Consider the following 16,989-nt stretch of genomic DNA (forward strand, 5'->3'; position numbering starts at 1 on the left):
GTACATAATGAAGCAAAGGTATGTACCATATGATATAACATAAGAAGAAATAGAAAAATTTCTGCTTGCAAAAATGTTTCAACAATATGGTACACATTTTTTTTTAAAACTTCATTGTGACAATGTTCAAAACACAAAATTAAAATAATACAATGAAACTCAACACATTGCTTTAATAATTATCAATATTTTGACAAGCATTGGTATACATATTTAAATACCAAAATTAATGCTGAGGACAGGGCCATTAACCAAGGCCCACAAAACAGCACTTAACAAAGAGAAAGGAGAGCCGGTTCTACTGCAGGATCTGCCACCATGAGCTCTGTGACTCTGGTGACTCTGCGTGACCTCTTCTCTGAACTGGGAAGACTTCAGAAAGGACTGATAAAATGTTTGGGACAAGATGAAATAATCAGGACTAAACTATAGGAAACCAAGAATGAAACAGATGCAACCTTTCTCAAAGGTACAAGACACCAAGACTCAAAGGATCAAAAACACTACAACTGCATTCCCTACTCCTTATCATTTATAACTAAGTAATCTAAGGTCTCTTCTACCTCTACAAATATATAATTTCAGCCTCAGATATGTTCTTGGGGGGAGCACTGACATTGCTGCCTCCTCTCCAAAAACCCCTCTTCTTCTATTCTCCCTAAATCCGGAATTTGCTGTAACACCAGGGTAGCAAGTGGCTTTCTAAGTGCTCTCTTTGCTCCTTGTGTCACTCCCTCATTCCACAGGGCTGCTGGCACAAGCAGAGAAGGCTCATAGCCTGGCTCTGACACCTTGAGTGCTGTAGAGCATGAGGGGATTGGAATAACTGATGAATAGAAGCTACACTGGGTTGTTTGGGAAGGTGGACACATACCTCTTGAAACAATGTGCTGCTGTAAGGACCCAGCAGCTACTCAGGAGCGTAGCCCCGCAGAGGAGCCTGCCATCTCCATGGGATGACTTCAGCCGGAGGGAAACCTGCCAAGGCCAACCACCCCTAAGAAGAAAATGAGCTACACATCAACATCAGTAAAAGGCAAAAAAGCAAAGGAAAGCACTGGTTAAAGCAATGACTTTAATAACTTTAACGCCTTGCAGGCAGGGGAAAAGGAAAGCAAAAGGGACTCCAGGATACAATCCCTTCCTACTTTGAGAAGGAGACCCCACAGCTCTGAGCAGGCCTGGCATCAGCAACTCTGAAGATTTGCTTATAGGCATTTGTATAGATCCCACCTACCTGACACTCTTAGAAACAAGTTGTCTTCCTTATAGTTCATGATTTAAAGTGTAATTTCTCTCCTCACTCTACCTCACCTATGCAGTCTGAAGAACTATTTAATAAAGTTTTCCATTAGTAAATTCTACAAACAAAAAACTTAGATTAAACTGAGTCAAGTCTGACACAAATACATTCTAAATTAAATGACTCTTTGTAGTTAAACACACTTCCAGGTCCCCTGTTAAATTATTTTGTTTGTGCCATGTAACTTTTCAGCAACACATCTAATCTCTTAAATCAGGCTGGTGATATAAGAACATGGTCTATACAAAGTAAACATAGGTCAAAGGACAGTGAAATTATCAGTGAAATCTGAATTTAGTTTAGAAAATAAAATGAGCACAAGTCTCTTATATAACAGAACATCCCCAGTTTGTAACACTCTATGTATATAAATAGTTCTGTAATATAAAAAGTCTCTTTTGAAGGAACTTTTACCTTAAAGAATTTTTCCCGCCAATGATCCGCTTCTGCCGACGGTGCAGTAATCTCAAACCACAAACAGATGAGAGGGACTCTGAAGCAGAAATAGGTCATTAATTAAGCTATCACATTGCTGATGGAGGGGTAAGACGATAACTGACATACTCCACTGATGCTTCCTCCTCTATGTCAAAATGCCTTTTCTCTGCAAATTAAAATTTTTCTTGTAACAAAAATAGTTTTCTCATTTGATTAAATGGCAATAATTTGCAAGTAGACAAGAAACATTATGAGGTTTCCCATTCTTCACCTCTGACGGGTTCATGGGCTGCTGACTGGTTTGACTCTGTCCAGTACTTCATCCTGTTAGGTACCTATATCTCCTGCTGCTGCTATTTTGTATAAAGTATGGAACAAAATGTATGGAACATTAAACAAAATAAGAGAACTGCAAAGGCAGTAATGGCCTAAATTACTTACTTTCCACACACAACACTGTTCTAAGTCACATATAAAAATGTAACTCAGGGCTGGGCGTGGTGGCTCAAGCCTGTAATCCCAACACTTTGGGAGGCCGAGACGGGCAGATCACAAGGTCAGGAGATCGAGACCATCCTGGCTAACACAGTGAAACCCCGTCTCTACTAAAAAATACAAAAAAACTAGCCGGGCGAGGTGGCGCGCGCCTGTAGTCCCAGCTACTCGGGAGGCTGAGGCAGGAGAATGGCGTAAACCCGGGAGGCGGAGCTTGCAGTGAGCTGAGATCCAGCCACTGCACTCCAGCCTGGGCGGCAGAGCAAGACTCCATCTCAAAAAAAAAAAAAAAAAAAAATGTAACTCAGAAGAGCAAAGCACATTCCCAGGCTAGAATTCTGATGTGAATTTATGTTTACTTAGCATGTCAACATACGGAAATGGTTTGCTAAGCCAATTTAAGTGGTAAACTATGGTTAAGGCTATACAGGCAAACCTCTCAAGGTAACAGTCTTCTGTCAAGAACATACAAAAAAAAAAGAATTAAATTAAAAATATGTGAAAAGCTGGTATGTGAAAGAAAGGCAAATATAACAGGCATGACTAATTTTTAAAATATTTGAGAAAATAGGAGAATTTATATAGAGGTACTTTGTTTATTTGGTTAAATATATGTGTATAAAGTACAGATATGTAGTTTTTCTATCTAAGGGGAGGACGGTGGGAATTGTGCCAAGAACAGGAAGACCTAATCAACCCTAATGGTCTCCCATAATAACCAGGTAGAAGGGAGCCCAATAGGGAATCAGCAATAGTTATTTCTTGATGGAGAAAGAGGTTCAACAGTGTGTACCAAGATGATTAATTTGCCAAATGATATCAGAGGTATGCTGTCAAACTTTAACCTTCATCTCTTAGAATATGAGTCCTCTAGATGACACTGCAAATTGTAAGATATTAGAAAAAACATAAGTTTCCAATAATGCTCCAAGTTGGGTCAATGTATATGATGCCAAGGAAAGGAATGATGTAATATTTAAAACAAGCAAAATTTTAAGTTTACGTCATTCTGGGGCAAAGAACCAGACTGCAAGAAAGTAAACTCTATTTAAAGTCATACACTATTATTTAAAAATTTTACAAGAAAAACGAAGTTCATTTTTAAAAGGAGACCATCAGATAACCAATAACTAATGGCTTCAGTTTGAATCACCTTATAGATGTTACCAGGTGCTGAGTATCAACATAAAATCAACTGGTTAATATGCCAGATTCTGTAATCTAGCTAGGCTAAGATGAAATCTTTTTACTTGAAATATGGTAGCATTGCCATAACCATGGAAAGGTATCAAAAAGATTATTGCTATAATTCTAGGAAGGCATTAAAAATGAACATATAAATAATGATTTTTTAATGTTTTTCAACTACTTACAGAATTTCACATAATTCAAAGAATCAGTTATGTCCCATTTGTAATGGTAATTAAAATTATTAAAGGGAATTTAGTAAATTAAGTTATAATCAGAATTCAGGGGGAAAGGGCTGGCCAAGTCATTTGCATATATACATAGATCTATACACACACACATATATACACACACATATATACACATTCATAAATAAAAATATATTTAATATATATATGAATAGAAAATAAAGTGCAAAGGATTATAAGTGTTCTTTTCACAATCAGAAGCCCCTCAGACAGCAAAGAATCATATTAACGACATCCAATTCATTTGTTGCATTGTCTTTGGCAGCTATTAAAAGGTGTTAGAAAAAGAGAACTCTCAAATATAGGTGCACCTGATTTTAACAAAATCCAGAGTATCAGAACTATAAACTTTCAATCCAGATAAAGAGGTGACTGTTCTTTTCATAAAATGTACCACAAATTTCTCCAAAATAGCCCATTCTCTCAGTCATTTAAAGAATGTTTCATAAAAATTAAATAGGCCGGGCGCGGTGGCTCACACCTGTAATCCTAGCAGTTCAGGAGACCCAGGTGGGCGGATCACCTGAGGTCAGGAGTTCAACACCAGCCTAGACAACACAGTGAAACCCCCGTCTCTACTAAAAATACAAAAATTAGCCGGGCATGGTGGCAGGCGCCTGTAATCCTAGTTACTTGGGAGGCTGAGGCAGGAGAATCACTTGAACCCGGGAGGTGGAGGTTGCAGTAAGCCGAGTTGTGCCACTGCACTCAAGCCTCAGTGACAAAGCAAGACTCCGTCTCAAAATAAATAAATAGATAAATAATAATAAATGTACACAGAGCTTACAAGAACTCTATTCACTTAAACTATGAAACATTACTGTATCATACGAAAGGATTACTTATCATTTTCCTTAAATTTTTAAATTTCAGAGAATAAAATATACAAAAGATCATTTTCTTTTCGAAATTCATTTTTAAATATCCTTGTTGAAAATATTAGTAAGACTTTAGAAATGCCTTTAATTCATTTCCATATTTTCAGTACTTTCCTTTTTATGAAGTCAATATCAATTCTGGATCTTCAAAGATAGCAACAAGCATGAGAGCTTTATTACATCTAAAAAAGGAAATACAGAAATGGCTAAGAAAGTGAAAAGGGGATGATCCCAGAGATTATAAGGCCCCGTAAATTCACTCCTACCCCTGACCCTTGTTCTACCTGTCAGCCCCACCTAGGCAAGTTTGCCAAGAACTACTGGATCTAAGTAATAGCACAAGACATGGGCCTGTATATGTTCTTGTTGTACTTGATTTCTGTTATCAAAGTACTGCTTATAGTGATAGAGTGGGAATTAGTATTCTTTGACTTGTTTAGGGCTCCAGAAGGTGACTTACCTTTATTACTGTTACCTGAGGCCTTCTTGCCAAAATAATCACAAATAACTCCTGCATCTTCACTGTGGCGGCAGTTGTGTCTTCCAATATCTTGCTTGATACAGTCAGCCAAAGACCTCTCATTTCCTGTGCACTTCACATTATCCACATGGATGGGTCCTTTTCCTTCTCCAAAATAAGCCATGGTTCTTGCTCTGGCAGGACCCCTGAAGATAGAACATTCTTAATGATGTGAAGAATCCGTCAATCATATATCTGAATAAATCACAACATGTATTCAATTTTATTCCTTAATTTTTACATATTAAAATTAGCATCTGCATGTGCTAAAAACCATTTGTTTCATGACTGTTAAAAAAATTAAATTAAAAAGGTAATAATTATACCTTCTCTGTTGCCATACTCCACAGCCACTTTATTATATCACTTACCTCTAATTTAGCTTTTTCTAAGAAACTCACATTTAATGGCACATCAAAAAATCATGATAGTCTTTAACTCTCGTTTAAGCAGGAAAAAAATACCTCTAAATTTCCTACCCTCTTAAAGAGTATAATACTCTCTTAGTATTGGTATAATATTGTGAAGAAAACGATGAGATTAAATAATAATCTAAGAGCTAAGAACTAATTTTTTGCCTCCTTTAGAAGAAAAAAAGTACAATTTTTTTAGGCCAGGCACATTGGCTCACGCCTGTAATCCCAACACTTTGGGAGGCCGAGGCGGGTGGATCACCTGAGGTCAGGAGTTCAAGACCAGCCTAGCTAACATGGTGAAACCGTTTCTACTAAAAATACAAAAATTTAGCTGGGCGTGGTGGTGTGTGCTTGTAAGCCCAGCTACTTGGGAGGCTGAGGCCGGAGAATCACTTGAACCCAGGAGGCGGAAGCTGTAGTGAGCCCGAGATCATGCCATTGCACTCCAGCTTGGGCAACAAGAGCAGAACTCTGTCTCAAAATAAATAAATAAATAAATAAATAAATTAAATTAGCTGGGCATGTGGTCCCAGCTACTCTGGAGGCTGAGGCAGGAGAATGGCTTGAACCCAGGAAGCAGATATTGCAGTGAGTCGAGATCATGCCATTGCATTCCAGCCTGGGTGACAAAGCGAGACTCGTCTCAAAAAAAAAAAAAAAAAAAAAGCACAATTTTTTAATATTTATTTACTTTTTTTTTTTTTAAGACAGAGTCTCATTTTGTCACCCAGGCTGGAGTGCAATGGCGTGATCTCAGCTCACAGCAGCCTTGACCTCTTGGGCTCAAGAGACCCTCTCACCTCATCCCCACAAGTAGCTGGGACTACAGGCACATGCCACCATGCCTGGCTAATTTGTTTGTATTTGTAGTAGAAACGGAGTTTCACCATGTTGCCCAGGTTAATCTCAAACTCCTGACTTCAAGCAATCCATCCACCTTGGCCTCTCAAAGTGCTAGGATTACAGGAGTGAGCTGCTGCACCTGGCCTAAAAATACAATTTTTAACAGAGACAGAGAAAAACAGGAATCATAACTAGATGGCAGACTTACTTTTAGTTTATTAACTTTTTTGTTTTAATAACACATTTTAAAGTATGCAAATGCAAAAATATTTAAATGAAATAAATATTTCAAACTAACGCCATATTTAGAACTCAATTTCTGATAAATTAATGAAATAGTTATCAAAGGCAAAAGCTTTCAAGCAAATTAATGAAATAGTTATCAAACACAAAAGCTTTCCAGATGAATTACTGGAAAACTATCCTTGAAATCTCAAGTTAGGGAAAAACTTAATACAGTGGACATAAAGGGTATAAACTATAAATTTTAAAATTGATAAACTTAGCAAAAATTAAATTAAGACTGTAGCTTTACTAAAAACTACCCTAAGGAAAGTGAAAAGATAAATTTAAAAGTTGATATTTGTAGAAATATATTTGTTGGTGAATATACTTTCCAATAGAGAATAATGGCATACAATATACAAAGAAATCATTTAAAAAAATCAGTAATCTGTTTTTAACAAAGCTCTAGGTGATTCTTCTGCAGATACTTCTGCATCAAACTTTGGCAAAGAAAACTAAGTTATTTCTCCATTGTTGCACATGTGTTTTAAAATTATTAGACTTCTTACAATTATATATATATATCCTCATACATAAATCTTTGTGGGCAGCTTACATTTCTTCCTAGAAGTTTTATTCTATTTTTTTCTATTTTTTAATTAATTAATTAACTATATTATTTATTGTATTATTCTTTTTTAATTTTATGTATTTATTGTATATCACAGTTCTTGTCTGTCTGAAATTTATTTCTGTTTAATGTTAATAAGAAATCTAGCTTTATTTTTGTCCCTAAAGTAGTTGTCCCAATAATCAGCTGATTTGAAAGGCTTTCTTATTTATCAAGCTATGTGTGCACAAGCCATTTCTTGGTCTTTATAGTTCAGTAATTCACAACCTTAGCTCCCCATCAGAATTGCCTTTGAAAACACTTAAAATATAGCAAAACCTAAACCTTACCTCACTTTGAATCAAAGTAGAATGAATAGTATTTTTTTAAGTTCCAAAATGATTTCAATTTACAACCAAGGTTGATAGCCACTGCTGCAATGTCACTGACCTCTTTAACTATTCCTGTGCTAGTACCACATGGATTGGATTTCAGATGAATTTGGAAGTCAAATCTCCCTCCCCATCCCACATGCACACCAAGAAAAATGAAAGATTTTTACTAGCATAGTATTTGATGTATAAATTTATTTCTATTTTGTCTTCACATTCAGGATTGCGGTATGTCTCTTCATTGATAAGGTCTTCTAGCATTAGTAAAGACTTAGGTTTTTCACATAGGTCTCAGTTCTTACAAAGTTTTTGTAACTTCTACAAATCTTTTTTTTCTTTTTATTTTCTACTTATCCCACAGGCAGACCACTGCCTTTTAAGTATTTATGTTTTATCTTGTTACATTAATAAACACTAGTTCTAGTCTCTTTCCAGTTGATTCTCTTGGGTTTTCTAGGTGAACAATCATATTATTCATATAAATATTCTGACCCTTCCTTTTCAATACTGATACCTCAATTCTTAATGCTTTAGTGCAACCTCCAGGCAATGCTGTCATTGCAGTAATGGCAGGCACTCTTTTGTTCCTATTTGATGCTTATTTGTGATATAAAATTAAAGCAGTTTAATTTTGTTCTCAGCTTCCTAAGAGATTTCAGGAAGGAATATTTATTTTATCATATAACTTTTCAACATTTTTAACATGATCATATTTGTTTAATCATTTTTAAAATTGTTGTATATTTATGGGTGACACACTGAATTACATTAATTGGATGCCTCAGTTTGAATCACTCTTACATTCCTACAACAGACTGCACTTATTGGTGATATATTGCTCTTCTAATACATCGTTGAATTACATTTGCTAATATTTTGTTAGCAAAATAACTTTGTATGTAGATTCATTAGATTGAGGTATAGTTTTGTTTTTTGTGTTTACTTACCTAGTCTTGAAATCAAATTAAATTAGCTTCATAAAATGAATGGAAAGATTTCCATACATTTCTTTGCTCTGCAACAATTCATGCAATTCAGAAACTGTCTCTGAAGGACTGGTGAAAAGTCCAGCAAAAAAATCAGTCATTTCTTTCATAGCCATTAATCTAATTGGGGTTTCTATCTCCTATATCAATTTTGATAATAACGTTTTTGTTGAAAACGTAGTTTCCCAGATAATCATCCATTTCATCTAGATTTTCAAGTGTATTTGCTAAAAGTAGTTCATATCATTATTATTATTATTATTATTATTATTATTATTATTATTATTTGAGATGGAGTCTCACTCTGTTGCCCAGGGCTGGAGTGCAATGGCACAATCTCGGCTTACTGCAACCTCTCCCTTCTTGGTTCAAGCAATTCTCCTGCCTCAGCCTCCCAAGTGGCTGGGATTAGAGGCATAAGCCACCACAGCCAGCTAATTTTTGTATTTTTAGTAGAGACGGGGTTTCACGATGTTGCCAGGCTGGTCTTGAACTCCTGGCCTCGAGAGATCTGCCCGCCTCAGCCTCCCAAAGTGCTGGGATTACAGGCATGAGCCGCCGTGCCCAGATGTATTATTAATCTACTAGGGTTTTTGTTTAACCTTCTATATATCTGTGCTTAAATTTCTTTTCTGTTCTCTATGTTTACTTGCATTGTCTCTCCTTTTTCTTAGGCAAAATTACATAAGATTGTTAAGACTGTTGTTTATTAACCTTCTTTAAAAATAAAAATAATTGCTGATAATGTGTAGATATAATGTAAAGAAATTTGAAGTTCAAATCGGCATAATTTGAAGACAATAAAAAATTAATAGAATTTGGAAACAAAAATTTCAGATTATTCCCAGCAGTTTCAGAGGTGAGAATGGGTGGAGGTAGAAAGTAAACAACAGTATGTTAAATGTCTTTATCTTTTTCAGGAAGGAGAAGTTACAGATAATAATTTTTGAAATTATTAAGAAAATATGTTTCAGTATGCTTGCTAAAAATTTAAAAAGAACTTCTAGAAAAACAATAAGAATGTTGAATTTCTAGACCACTGAGAAAAAATGAAAATTGAAAATTGAATTAATCATGCAAATCAAAAAATCAGACGATTACACACACACACAAAAAAAACAGAAAATAAAGCATGATAAATAACATAAAACTAGATGGCAGGTAGAAGTAAACATACAGAAAATAAAATTTAACTCATTTAAATAAACCAAAAGCATCATTTCTTAGCAAATGATCAACTTACAGACTAAAAAAAAAGCACCATTTTAGATACATCAATAAGTTGAAATTAGAGAACATTTTAACTAATAACAGCACATGATTAAAGAAATTCTCATTGATATAGTGAAATCTAACATATTTTCTTTTGACTACTCTTTCTTTAGACAATTAAGGACTCTGCCATCCATAGAAAAAAGCTTCTCATGGGCTTACTGAATCTAGCAATTCATAGCTGAAAATTTCAATGACACAACGGTTTCTAATAACTAGTCTTTAAACTGGATGTCAACTGCTCCTGGTAGATAGTAACTTTCCAAGAGATACACAGGCTCTAAAGGAATCAATTTTTATATCCTCAAATTTCACATATATTCTTTCTTAAAAATAATCTTGCTGCTATCAAGATCAAACTTCTCTTTCAAAATTTCCCTTCTCTCACTTCACAAAAAGCGTATCTTACACTCATTCCAAATCCTACCACAGTGCATTTCTCCAAAGTTTGAAAGCCTCTAAAGTAGACAAAAGAAAAATTCAAAATATATGATAGCAATGAAGCTTCCTTAACCCAAGCAACACAAACCCAACCCATTGGTCTAATTAAGAAATGAGAGCTTTGGTAAACTTTTATTTTCTATGTTTAATAATTATTTAATAATTTTATTAAATTTTTTGTTGTTTATTATCAGTTGTATACTAGAAATTACAAAATCTAGAGACACCTGAAACTTCCTAGCATAATTTTTCTCTGTCTCCATGTACATATGTGTGCATATAGCTGTATATATGCACACACGTGTATATGTATACGTGTATGTGTGCATATATGTGTGTGTATATACATATACACACATATTTTTAAGGCATAATAACATTGAGATTCCGTGGGGGAAGAAAATTTAAAATACGATTTCAAGGAGAATAAAAAACTGTAAAATTTCTGGTCAAAGAAGTATCTTTTGTTCATGTATTTTTTTTAAATTGATAGCAGAATCAAATTACTAATTTATATTTTACTGAATATAATTAAGAGTGGTGTAACTGTTTTATATTCAAATATCATACAAATATGCCAGAAATTAAGTCCTTTGCAGCTATTTAAATGTAAAATAGATACCAGATATACTTAATTTTAGATCTCTACTAAAGCAGTAAGAATATACAATTTTTAAAAAATTTTTAAGGATTAATATGCTAACAAATATGTTCAAAAACAACGTTATACTGGAACATATGCTAATGGATCCACATAAAGTGTAAAAATGGAATTTCTATCATGACTACTTAGTATATCTCAATGAATTTAACTGATCTCAACACATTATCAACAATCTACAAACAATATGCTCATATACTAGACTTTGTCAGACATTATGTAATGCATCATTAAATAATGCCTTTTACTTTCTGTTCACTTTAATCGGATCTGTATTAGTTACCATTCACATTTCCTTTTTTATTATCTCATTTCTGTCTTTCCCATTATTAAAAGGCTTTCTAATACTATTTTGATTCTCAGTGTTTCCAAGGACTGGCTGGAGGAGAGATCTCTGAAATTCCTATTTATGAGGCTCAAACCTTATAACAGCTTCAAAGTTTCCTGGATTCATTTCTACAAATAAGCCCTTTATTAAATATTTTTTGTGATTCAAAATAGACATGATGAAAATTATTTATATACATATGTTCTTATATGAAATCCAATTTCCCCTCAGCGGGAAATTATAAAAATATGCAAGTATATTTAGATTAATCAAATAGCTAAACAATTCTCATTTAAATACTATTTGATGGCAAATTGCAAATTATGTTATCTAGTTTGTTACGGTAACATTAAATTACTGAATTACTTATAAGACTATTTAAAACACGATTATAAAGTCTTTTGATGCTTTTCTTGATTGATAAGTATTACAGAAATATTGAAAGCTGCAACAAACTTTGTTCACTTAATCTAGATTGTGTTTCTCATCTAAAATCACTTTTTTCTGCTTTAATGAGGTATAATTGATATAAAAAATCTTCATCAGTTTGGACATATGCATGTATCTGTGATACCATTACCACAACCAAGGTGCTAAATATATCCTTCACCTCCAAAAATTTCCTTGTGTTCTTTTCCGAGGTTTGTTTGTTTGTTTTGTTCTTTATGTTCTGTTTTGGTTTTCATTTGGTTTTGGTAAGAACACAAATAAGATCTATACCCTCAGCATATTTTGAAGTATATAGTACCATATTATTAACTATAGGTACTATATTGTACAGTAGATCTTTAGAACTTATTCATCTTGCATGACAGAAACTTTATATCCATTGAAAAATAATTTCCCATTTTCTTCTCCTCCCAACCCCTGATAACCACCATTCTATTTCTGCTTCCATAAGTTTGACTATTTTAGATATATCATATAAGTGGAATCATGTAGTATTTGTCTTTCAGTAACTGTATATATATGCATACCACGTTTTCTTAATCCACTCATTTAGGCTGTTTCCATATCTTGGCTATTGCAAATAATGCTGCATTGAACATGGGAGTGCAGATATTTCTTTGACGTTCTAATTTCAATTATTTCGGCCATATACCCAAAAATGGGATATCTAGATCATATGGTAGTTCTACTTTTAACTTTTTAAGGAACTATTTTCCATACTGTTTCCATATTATTTTCCACAGTGGCTGTACCATTCTACATTCCCACCAACAGTGTATAAGGGTTCCAGTTTCTCCACATCCTCACTAACAGTTGCTACTCTTTGTTGTTTTGATCATAGCCATCCTAACATGAGGCTAAATTCACTTTTGAGTTAAATGCTAAATGGACTAAATGATTGTGTTAGGCCATTCTTCCATTGCTATAAAAAAATACCTGTGACTGTGTAATTTATAAAGAAAAGAGGTTTAATTGGCTCATAGCTCTACAGGCTTTACAGGAAGCTTGGTGCTGGCATCTGCTTGGCTTTTGCTGAAGCCCAGGGAGTTTTCAATCATGGCAGAAAGTGAAGGGGGAACAGACAAGTCACACAGCAAAAGTAGCAGCAGAAAGCAGGGTGGAAGGGTGCCATACACTTTTAAACAACCAGATATCATGTGAACTCAGGGCATGAGCTCATTTATCAGCAAGGGGATGGCCTAAGCCATTCATGAGGGATCTGCCCCCATGATCCAAACACCTCCCACCAGATCCCACCTCCAATATTATGGATTACATCTCAACATGAGATTTGGGTGGGGACAAATGTCCAAACTATATCAATGATGATAAATAAAAAGCAATCAACAATTTAGAAAGAAATTCAAGTAATAACACACAATTATGTGTGTATTGATGATGCTTGATGAACACGTTTAGGATATTTTTCTCTCCTTAAACTTAGCTGAGACACAATTTGAAGATCAACTTTGGTGCCAATCCTTCCCTTTGTATTTCCAAAGGTAATACTAGGCTTCTTGGATCACCTCCACCAAAACAATAAAATTAAAATATGGCCAAGAAACCAGTCTTAACGAGCAGTATCTTTTAATGGCTGATTTTGGGTGAGGAAATGTATTGGGAATGTAATTTCATTCTCAAATGGAAAAAGGAGTGATAGAAACACAGTGAGCAAAATATATTTAAAATTAATCACTGACTAAATTCACTTTCACATCTAATGTAGACTCTCCCTACTTTACTGTCCCATATTCTGAAAATTGAAAATTTATATCACAAATGAAGGGTTAATTGGCTGTAGGACAACTGGAATTGCAACTGGGTCCAAAACTATGCCATAAATTGAAGTAGTATCGAGTAACCAGAAACAATCAAATCAAATCAATATGTGGCCAGTATTTTCAAATGAATGACAGAAGCTCGTTTTAAGTAAGAAGTAACTCTTTAGAATAAGCATTTAAAAATTCAGATATGCTCATCAGTAACCATCCCAAATAATTAGGTTTTCCTTACTTATAGCCAAGACGATGACAGATCACAGCTGAAGTTTACCCCCAACATTTTAACTTTTATTAAAACAGAAATGCTTTTTAAAATAAACGTGTATTATTTATAGAAAATAACCATATGAACTGTCCAATATTTAAGATGCACACAGATATACAATTAAGGATATATTTTTAAATCCAAATTACTATTAGTAATCTACTCTGAGCTAGGCAATTTATATATATTATCTTAAATTTATAACCCTCTGCATTATAACATTTTCCATATTTTTGTCACTTCAAAATCATTACTTAGGGTGCTTTCACAGTCATTCATGACATATGTAGAACCAAGTAAAATTTTAAATTACCCAGCTGAAGTCTAACCAACAGGAGATGACCTGCCTTCTTTTTTCCTCCTTTCATATTGTAAACACGTGTCCTTTTCACATTCTATTTAGTGCCATGTTCTTATTGTAACTCACGCCTGAGTGAAGCTTATCTAATGCATGCATTTTCTCTCAAAGTCACATCACAGCCTTTCTGCACTTAGGAACACTACACAGCACTTCGGTACTACAAATGGGGGCCATTTTAAACAGTGAAGTCATCAGCAAAGAAAGCACAGAAATGCAAAAAAAAAAAAAAAAAAAAAAAAATTTGGCACCACACAGACCGTAAAAAAGGACAACTGTTTACAACTATGAAAGCTGAAACAAGAATGGAGAGCAGTGGCCTCAGCTCTAGGAGCAATGGCTCAGCATTTGCTAATTCCGTGTCCACAGCGACACGAGAACCAACAGTAATTTCAATAACTCTAGAGTCCCTTAAAAGGCTACAATGTTGAAACATTTATCACAGAGAAAAGGTTAACTGAGAGCAGCTGATACAAGCAGTATTATGACTAGTCAGAGTTATTAGACGATTTTGTTATTAGATAAAAAGCTACATTTCTTATGTGACATAATATTTCTTGTGAGAAGATAGAAAAATGTGAAGAGGATCTACTTATTACTTCTTTTTAATTCTGGATCAAAACAATATGCGGCCACTATTTTCAAATGAATGACAGAAGCTCGTTTTAAGTAAGAGGTAACTCATTAAAATAAGCATTTAAAAATTCAGATATGCTCATCAGTAACCATCCCAAAAATTAGGTTTTCCTTACTTATAGCCAAGTTGACGACAGATCACAGCTGCATCCTTATCAGTCCATCCATCATCACAGATTGTTCCCCACTGGCCATTGATAAAAACTTCCACTCGTCCTTCTTTCTTATTTTCTCCATCCATCAGTCTGACAGGAAAACCTAAGTCATGATTCAAAAGTATTAGAACAGCCCAAACCAGCAAACTGATGCTAAAGCATGAGCGACTCTACAAAACACAATTGTTCTTTTTAAATCAGCTATAAAATCAGATGGGAAATACTTTTTTTGAGAGAGAGGAGATATATCAATAAAAATTTTATTCATTTTTGCAGTGTCTCTTGCAGCCTTGAATTCAAAGTGCTCACCTTGCTCAACCTTGTATCCCCAGACTGTGGAACAGTGCCTGGCATATAGAGGATAGGCAATCACTGTTTGTTGAATGAATGAATGGCATTATAAAACCGTGAATTACTTTATTACACCTTACTTCTAAATAGTAAAAGAACATTAACTTGAGGTTGTTTTTGCTTCATGTCTGTTCATTTATCCGTGAACAGAGCTAGAAGTTTATACTCCAAAGTCAAGATTTTTAGGAAGATAGAAACAGACACAACCTTGGTATTCATAGTTAGGTAACTTGATTGAAGTCTAATGCTGGAGGAGGCAAAAAAAGAAAGAAAAAGAAAAAAAAAGAAAAGCAGTAAATAGGGACAATTTCCATCTAAGGCTCTCTATTGATTTTAAGGGAAAGAATTAAGTCACAAAAATTACTGACTTAAAAGTTGAGAAACTGAACTCTAGCAAATTAAGATTTATCTAAGTTAATACAAATGAAGGGATTTGTAAAGTGTCACATATCACCACACCAATAATTATGATGTTGAATTGAAACTCCTCACTGTGACTTGCATGGGTTGAATTGTGAGGTCATTAGGGTGGGCCCTAATCAGATATGCTGGTATTCCCATAAAATGGAGAAATTTGGACATGAAGAGGATGATGTGAAGAGACATGGGGAGAGGACTGCCATATACAAGCTAAGGAGAGAGGCCCGGAGCATCTCTCTCTCACACAGTTCTTTTTGAAGGAATGAACCCTACTAACATTTGATTGTGGACTCCTAGCCCCCAGAACTGTGAAACAATAAATATCTGTGTTTAAGCCACCTCTGTGGAACTTTGTTACAGCAACCCAAGCAAGCTAACACTCACACATCTGATTGCCTAGTTACTAGAAGGGTCTCCAGCTTCAGGGCCAAAATTTATTGGTAAGGATTTAGGGAATACAATAAAGCATGGTAAAATTATCAGTAGAACTAAGGAGGTAGAAGTCTGCAGGTAATGGGCAATATATTATTTAATATATGTTTAAACCAATATGTGAAGTTACTAAATCAACATTGGTTAACTAAAAGAAAATATTGTTAGCAAGATGGACACATTCTATTTTTATTCTTCTGACCCATTTTTTACTTCTCCATCCTTCTGTGTTGCCCCAAGAGTTGCTAGCTCCCCAGTGTCTATCCCTAATCATGTTCACTTCATGGGACAGGCAGTATATAGCAGAATCACATAGCAAAATCAAACTCACATATGTTTATGGAGTGCCAACTCTATGTATGCACTGCTCACTATTAGCTGAATAAAAACTTGGAGTTTCAGCTATGTCATAAAACACAATATCGAAACTTTGTATTTCTTATTAATGTATCTGAAATTTGGGAGTTCTTTCCAAGAACAGAAAGTGAAAAAGTGATCCTCAGATACCAAAATCAAACAAATGAAATTCTTTTCTTAAAGTTTTCACTTTTTACATTTTTGGATATTTGGTTCAAAATTAAGAAAACATTTGCACATGAAATTAGACCTACATGTTCCATTCTGGTAGTTTTATAGGTACTTTTTCATATACTCTGAAAATACAAATGATAAAGTGTTTTTAAAGTCTAACGTGCATGGCTTTGTAAAAATAATGCATAAAATATTTCTGAACCTAATTTTAGCCATTCATTCTACAAAATCATTAAATTCTTAATTCTTCAAGGGAAATTGGATGACAAAAGTCATGCCATCCATACGTTGTCACTATTAAGTTTGCGTTGTTATGGAAATAATAACACATAACGTTTTATTTCTAAAATCTTAAATAGATAAAAT

General features: G+C 34.4%; 1 protein-coding gene across 2 annotated transcripts in view; it reads right to left on the minus strand.

Moving 5' to 3' along the window:
- Positions 1 to 16,989, minus strand: part of PRSS12 (serine protease 12) — a 74,629-nt gene that overhangs the window by 14,155 nt on the left and 43,485 nt on the right. For both annotated transcript variants that reach the window (XM_065545423.1, XM_005555790.4), the window contains 4 exons: positions 14,851 to 14,992; positions 5,011 to 5,216; positions 1,718 to 1,796; positions 875 to 997 (listed from right to left, as the gene is read on the minus strand). In XM_065545423.1, the coding sequence (XP_065401495.1) occupies positions 875 to 997; positions 1,718 to 1,796; positions 5,011 to 5,216; positions 14,851 to 14,992 (550 nt within the window). The remainder of the gene's footprint in view (positions 1 to 874; positions 998 to 1,717; positions 1,797 to 5,010; positions 5,217 to 14,850; positions 14,993 to 16,989) is intronic.

Source organism: Macaca fascicularis, chromosome 5, assembly GCF_037993035.2.
Source record: "Macaca fascicularis isolate 582-1 chromosome 5, T2T-MFA8v1.1".
NCBI classification, from domain to species: domain Eukaryota; kingdom Metazoa; phylum Chordata; class Mammalia; order Primates; family Cercopithecidae; genus Macaca; species Macaca fascicularis.